At 47.7% G+C, this 6,000-nt stretch overlaps 1 protein-coding gene across 2 annotated transcripts in view; it reads left to right on the top strand.

The window, feature by feature from the left end:
- The first annotated feature begins 5,019 nt into the window (after positions 1–5,019).
- Positions 5,020–6,000, top strand: part of LOC122934749 (oocyte zinc finger protein XlCOF22-like) — a 39,387-nt gene continuing 38,406 nt past the window's right edge. Inside the window, exons 1-3 of one of the 2 annotated variants that reach the window (XM_044290430.1) lie at positions 5,020–5,115; positions 5,552–5,693; positions 5,806–5,973. In XM_044290430.1, coding sequence (XP_044146365.1) covers positions 5,586–5,693; positions 5,806–5,973 — 276 coding nt within the window. In that variant the 5' untranslated portion in view covers positions 5,020–5,115; positions 5,552–5,585. Of the gene's footprint in view, positions 5,116–5,148; positions 5,694–5,805; positions 5,974–6,000 lie in introns of those variants that run through there. The other variant, XM_044290431.1, reaches the window with a different exon arrangement.

The raw sequence follows: 6,000 nt of genomic DNA, 5'->3' as shown, positions 1-6,000 counted from the left end.
AACAATTCAGTTGATCTATCCCCATCACATCTAGGGGTTTGACACTGTGTAGAAAACCAAATCTTAAGTTTAATGTTCCGTAGGAACCTATGCAAGTCCAACTCCATGCTGAACCAATCCGTCTTGGACACGGGGCAAAAGGAGAGCCCCCTGTTCAACACGGATTGCTGTGCATCATTTAGGGTAAAAGAAGAAATATTTACCACTGTGTCCTCTTTTTGTTTAGTGCCTTCTGGCGTTGGGGTCTGTAGTTTTTGGTTCTGTCCTCCCCGTTTGTGATGGCGTTTACCGCCCCTCCTGGTTCTGTTGAATCTGGACCCAGTCCTAAAAAAGGCTTTGGGAGTGTTGTTTGTAGACCAGCCTCTCCCTGCTCCTGATTTTCATGATCTTGAGGTCTTGGTCGCATATTTCTTTTGTCAGAGGAATAATTCTGCCTCCTATCTCCTCCTCTAATATTTTTGGGGTCTCGTTGCCATATATAAAAAAAAAAACACGTGTGTAGTCCTCCATATCCCGTATCCATTTATGTCGTTTCTTATCCTGCAATTCGGATTTCAATTTATCAAAGTGTGGTACACATGAAGTAATATATGCCGCATATTCCTCAGCTGGCATCAATTCTTCCAGTAATGCTGTGTTTTTTTGGACAATTTCCTGTACCACCATTATCTCTGTTTGTAAGAACTCCACATTGAGCAATATCATATCAAAAGCAAACTTATTGCATATTTGGGTGAATCTGGTGCAGAAATCAACATTATTGGGGAATAAATCCGGTCTCAACTGTGACCTCATGCCACGTGCTATTCTGTGATTCTGGTGGTACTCACACATAGTGAACATATGGAGCTCCAAATTGATTAGGCGCCTGGATTCATATTCAAATTGCTTTTTGGTGTCCAGCAATGACGGGGTGAATAGAAAAGTGGTGTCTCTCACCGTGTCACGCAAGATACTCAGTTCATCCTCCCTACTGTAGGTGAAGACATCTGGGTCACGGATTTCAGATGGTGTAGCCATACTTAGGTGCAAAGCGTCCTCTGGTGCAGGAAGTAGACTTTGGAAAAAGGAGGATGCAGCACACTGTTGTGTGTAACATTAAAGGACAGAGACATGCAATGCGACAATAAACTGCAATATAAAGTACAAAATTGCATAATAATAACAAGTGCTACACTGTAAGTGCGAGATACTTGGCAAATCGTTTTGTACAAAATTATTTGAGCCCGTCTGCCGAGCGTCAAGGCGATCTCTGTTAGACGGGTTCCTACGCTAAATTCTACCTGTTAGGTGCCATGACGGCTACCATACACTTCAGGGAGTGTAGGTTACACAGCAGGCCCACTCCACAACACCACCGGCGCCAAACAGCTACCAAGGACCGCAGTGAGAGTCCACAAACTAACTCACTCCTGGTGCCATGGCTTCAGTGAGTGAAGTGGAGCAGGCCTGACTATGTACTAACACTAATTAAAATCAGCCTATGAGGCAGACAGGGTGGTCAGGATTGCATGACTGAGGAGGCAGCCACACCTCAAATACAAACTGCAAAGAAAAACCAAAAAAGGGGGTCAGTCAGCACATACCAAACCGCAGGAGCACATTGCTAAGGCAGGGGAATAACATTAAAGGACAGAGACATGCAATGCGACAATAAACTGCAATATAAAGTACAAAATTGCATAATAATAACAAGTGCTACACTGTAAGTGTGAGATACTTGGCAAATCGTTTTGTACAAAATTATTTGAGCCCGTCTGCCGAGCGTCAAGGCGATCTCTGTTAGACGGGTGGCTGCCTCCTCAGTCATGCAATCCTGACCACCCTGTCTGCCTCATAGGCTGATTTTAATTAGTGTTAGTACATAGTCAGGCCTGCTCCACTTCACTCACTGAAGCCATGGCACCAGGAGTGAGTTAGTTTGTGGACTCTCACTGCGGTCCTTGGTAGCTGTTTGGCGCCGGTGGTGTTGTGGAGTGGGCCTGCTGTGTAACCTACACTCCCTGAAGTGTATGGTAGCCGTCATGGCACCTAACAGGTAGAATTTAGCGTAGGAACCCGTCTAACAGAGATCGCCTTGACGCTCGGCAGACGGGCTCAAATAATTTTGTACAAAACGATTTGCTAAGTATCTCGCACTTACAGTGTAGCACTTGTTATTATTATGCAATTTTGTACTTTATATTGCAGTTTATTGTTGCATTGCATGTCTCTGTCCTTTAATGTTATTCCCCTGCCTTAGCAATGTGCTCCTGCGGTTTGGTATGTGCTGACTGACCCCCTTTTTTGGTTTTTCTACACTGTTGTGTGTGGAGAAAAAAATATATTTTTAACTCGTCCCCCTCCCCTAACCATTCACTCCTCCTGAGGAAGCGAACACACGCGAAACGCGCGTCGAGGAGCGCATTGCCCCGTTGTCAGCCCCAGCAATTTCGGTATGTTGCTCTATATGCTAGTTGCACCTCTTGGCCAGTAGACTTATTTGTTTTGTGCCTTGTTAGTGTCGCCTTGATTTCCTTGGGGCATACACGTTTCTGCATGTACACCTCGCATTTTTGACCCATCATATTTATTAGGACGTTGTTCCAACATTCCATTGGTCATTTGGGGTATAACCATTCATTATTACTGTGATAGGGTTGATAGCAGGGCGATGTGTGACTGTGGTTAGTCCCTGCTTATTTACATATATGTATTGTGAAATTATGTCTAACTTTTAACTAAGATATTAATAAATTTGACTTTTTATTACTCATCATTGGTGTGTTAAGCACTCCTTTCATGTTGTGTTATATCGTAGGCTTTGGGAGTGTACCATTTTATTGAGACCGTAGGTGATTCAAATACATATATATGTGCCGTATGTCAATATCAGTCTTCCGCTTTATGATATCTACATACATACAGTCAGGTCCATAAATATTAGGACATCAACACAATTCTAACATTTTTGGCTCTATACACCACCACAATGAATTTGAAATGAAACTAACAAGATGTGCTTTAACTGCAGACTGTCAGCTTTACCTGCAGACTGTCAGCTTTAATTGAGGCGGGATTATATTCATCAAATCAGTTTAAACAGAACTGCACATTTACTGTGAAGACTGGACATATACAGTATCTATATGGAATTTCTCCTGGCCCCAATACTATCCCAGTATGAACAGTTTTTTTAAGTTTGCACCATCCTATGGACACAGCTTATGAACTGTAAATTACCCTACAATAAGTGAGACTAACGGGGATACGTGAGATTTATTGTTAATGCAGAATATATCTTTTTCATGGGGTACGGTCTGTGTGAGAGATGGGGGAACCATGGGGAGCGGTCTGTGTGAGAGATGGGGGAACCATGGGGAGCGGTCTGTGTGAGACAGGGGGAACCATGGGGAGCGGTCTGTGTGAGAGAGGGGAACCATGGGGACGGTCTGTGTGAGAGAGGGGGAACCATGGGGAGCGGTCTGTGTGAGAGAGAGGAATCATGGGGAGCGGTCTCTGTGAGAGAGGGGGAATCATGGGGAGCGGTCTGTGTGAGAGAGGGGGAACCATGGGGAGCGGTCTGTGTGAGAGAGGGGAACCATGGGGACGGTCTGTGTGAGAGAGAGGGAACCATGGGGAGCGGTCTGTGTGAGAGAGGGGGAACCATGGGGAGCGGTCTGTGTGAGAGAGGAGGAACGGTTTGTGTGAGAGAGGGGGAAGCATGGGGAGAGATCTGTGTGAGAGAAGGTAAACCATGGGGAGCGGTCTGTGTGAGAGAGGGGGAACCATGGGGAGCGCTCTGTGTGAGAGAGGGAGAACCATGGGGAGCGGTCTGTGTGTGAGAGAGGAGGAACCATGGGGAGCGGTCTGTGTGAGAGAGAGGGAACCATAGGAAGTGGTCTGTGTGAGAGAGGGGGAACCATAGGGAGTGGTCTGTGTGAGAGAGGGGGAACCATAGGGAGCGGTCTGTGTGAGAGAGGGGGAATCATGGGGAGCGGTCTGTGTGAGAGAGGGGGAACCACGGGGAGCGGTCTGTGTGAGAGAGAGGGAACAATGGGGAACGGTCTGTGTGAGAGAGAGGGAACCATGGGGAATGGTCTGTGTGAGAGAGGGGGAACCATGGGGAGCGGTCTGTGTGAGAGAGGGGGAACCATGGGGAGTGTTCTGTGTGAGAGAGGGGGAACCATAGGGAGCGTTCTGTGTGAGAGAGGGGGAACCATGGGGAGAGGTCTGTGTGTAAGAGTGGGAACCATGGGGAGTGGTCTGTGTGAGAGAGGGGGAACCATGGGGAGCGGTCTGTGTGAGAGAGAGGGGGAACCATGGGGAGCGGTCTGTGTGAGAGAGGTGGGACCATGGGGAACGGTCTGTGTGAGAGAGGGGGGACCATGGGGAGCGGTCTGTGTGAGAGACGGGGAACCATGGGGAGCGGTCTGTGTGAGAGAGGGGGAACCATGGGGAGCGGTCTGTGTGAGAGAGGGGGAACCATGGGGAGCGGTCTGTGTGAGAGAGAGGGGAACCATGGGGAGCGGTCTGTGTGAGAGAGGGGGAATCATGGGGAGCGGTCTGTGTGGAAGAGGGGGAACCATGGGGAGCGGTCTGTGTGAGAGAGGGGGAACCATGGGGATCGGTCTGTGTGAGAGAGGGGGAACTATGGGGAGCGGTCTGAGTGAGAGAGGGGGAACCATTGAGAGTAGTTTTAGCCATTTCCTTCTAGTCTCTGCTGTGTATTGGAGGAGGCTACACTAACTTATCTTTAGATGTTATATTCTAGTGACTTCAGGACCTTTGATGATGTCATGGTCATGTGATCAGTCACATGAGGGGAGGAGTAAAGCAGTGATTTTTTTGTTTTTGTTTAAAACTTACTGTCATGTGACCAATGAGACATCATCGCAGGTCCTGCAGCCCCAGGAGGTGAGATCTGCAGGTCAGTTATTGGTCGGGGAATGTGTGACTTGGTTCTGTTTTTTTTAGAATGGAGCGGTTCTATAGGTGATGTATAGCAGGTCCAGCCAGCAGGGGGCAGCACCGGCCATAGAAAGTCTCTGCTCACACAGTCTGGAGGTCAGGAGGGGAGTTCTCCTCAGACATGTCTGCTCTCCCCCTGGAATATTAGGAGACCCCCAGACCCCTGTAAGAGTCGCTGTTCTTCTGGATTAGAGGGATCTTCCATCACACAATGTTCTGTGATATCACTAGGATATGGAGTCAGTGTGTGATCGGTGGGGACAACCTCTTCTAGATGAAGGGGCTGCAGCGCTGTGTCCTCTCCTCACTTTCCCTGCAAAGTGGAGGCTGGGAGTGCCAAGTTTAAGAAAAAATATTGAAGGGGATGCAGTACTAAACCAGACTCAATTCTCACAATCAATGGGGTCTTAACAGCTGGACCCCCAATTATCACTCGAACTTATGGCTTATCCAATCAAAATAATTTTACTTTGTGATTTTCCTCTCAATTCACCTTGTTTCCCTCAGGTTCTTTATAATAGACAATGGACCACCACCTGTCACTCAAACCTATTATTCCTGCAATCAAAATTTTTCCCTCGACCATTCTTGTTTCCCTCAGGTTCCTTAGGTTCAGGGCTCTTTTATGATAGACAATGGTCCTTTCCATCAAGAACCCACCAAGGATGGAGAAAGACAGAAACCACATGGCTGCAAGGATATTAGACCTCACCCTGGAGATCATCTCCTTGATAACTGGAGAGGTGAGAGTCTCACATGACATCACTCTTATCTCTAGTAATAAACCAGGGAAATGACTGGAAAGGTGAAGGATTCTTAGAATCTCTGTAGTGATCGGCGTCTCCCCATACACAGGATTACACAGTAGTGAAGAAGTCGCCTGGTGAGTGTGTGGCACCCCGTGTGTCAGGAGGATGGAGCAGGACCCAGAGCCCAATCACCGAGCCTCCACCTCATTCCCTGATACATGAGCAGAAGATCCTAGAACTTACCACCAGGATCACTGAGCTGCTGAGCGGAGAGGTGAGCGCTGCTGGGAATGCTGGGACA

This window comes from Bufo gargarizans, chromosome 4 (assembly GCF_014858855.1).
Source record: "Bufo gargarizans isolate SCDJY-AF-19 chromosome 4, ASM1485885v1, whole genome shotgun sequence".
Classification (NCBI taxonomy): Eukaryota; Metazoa; Chordata; class Amphibia; order Anura; family Bufonidae; genus Bufo; species Bufo gargarizans.
This window is presented reverse-complemented; position numbering and strand designations above follow the sequence as displayed.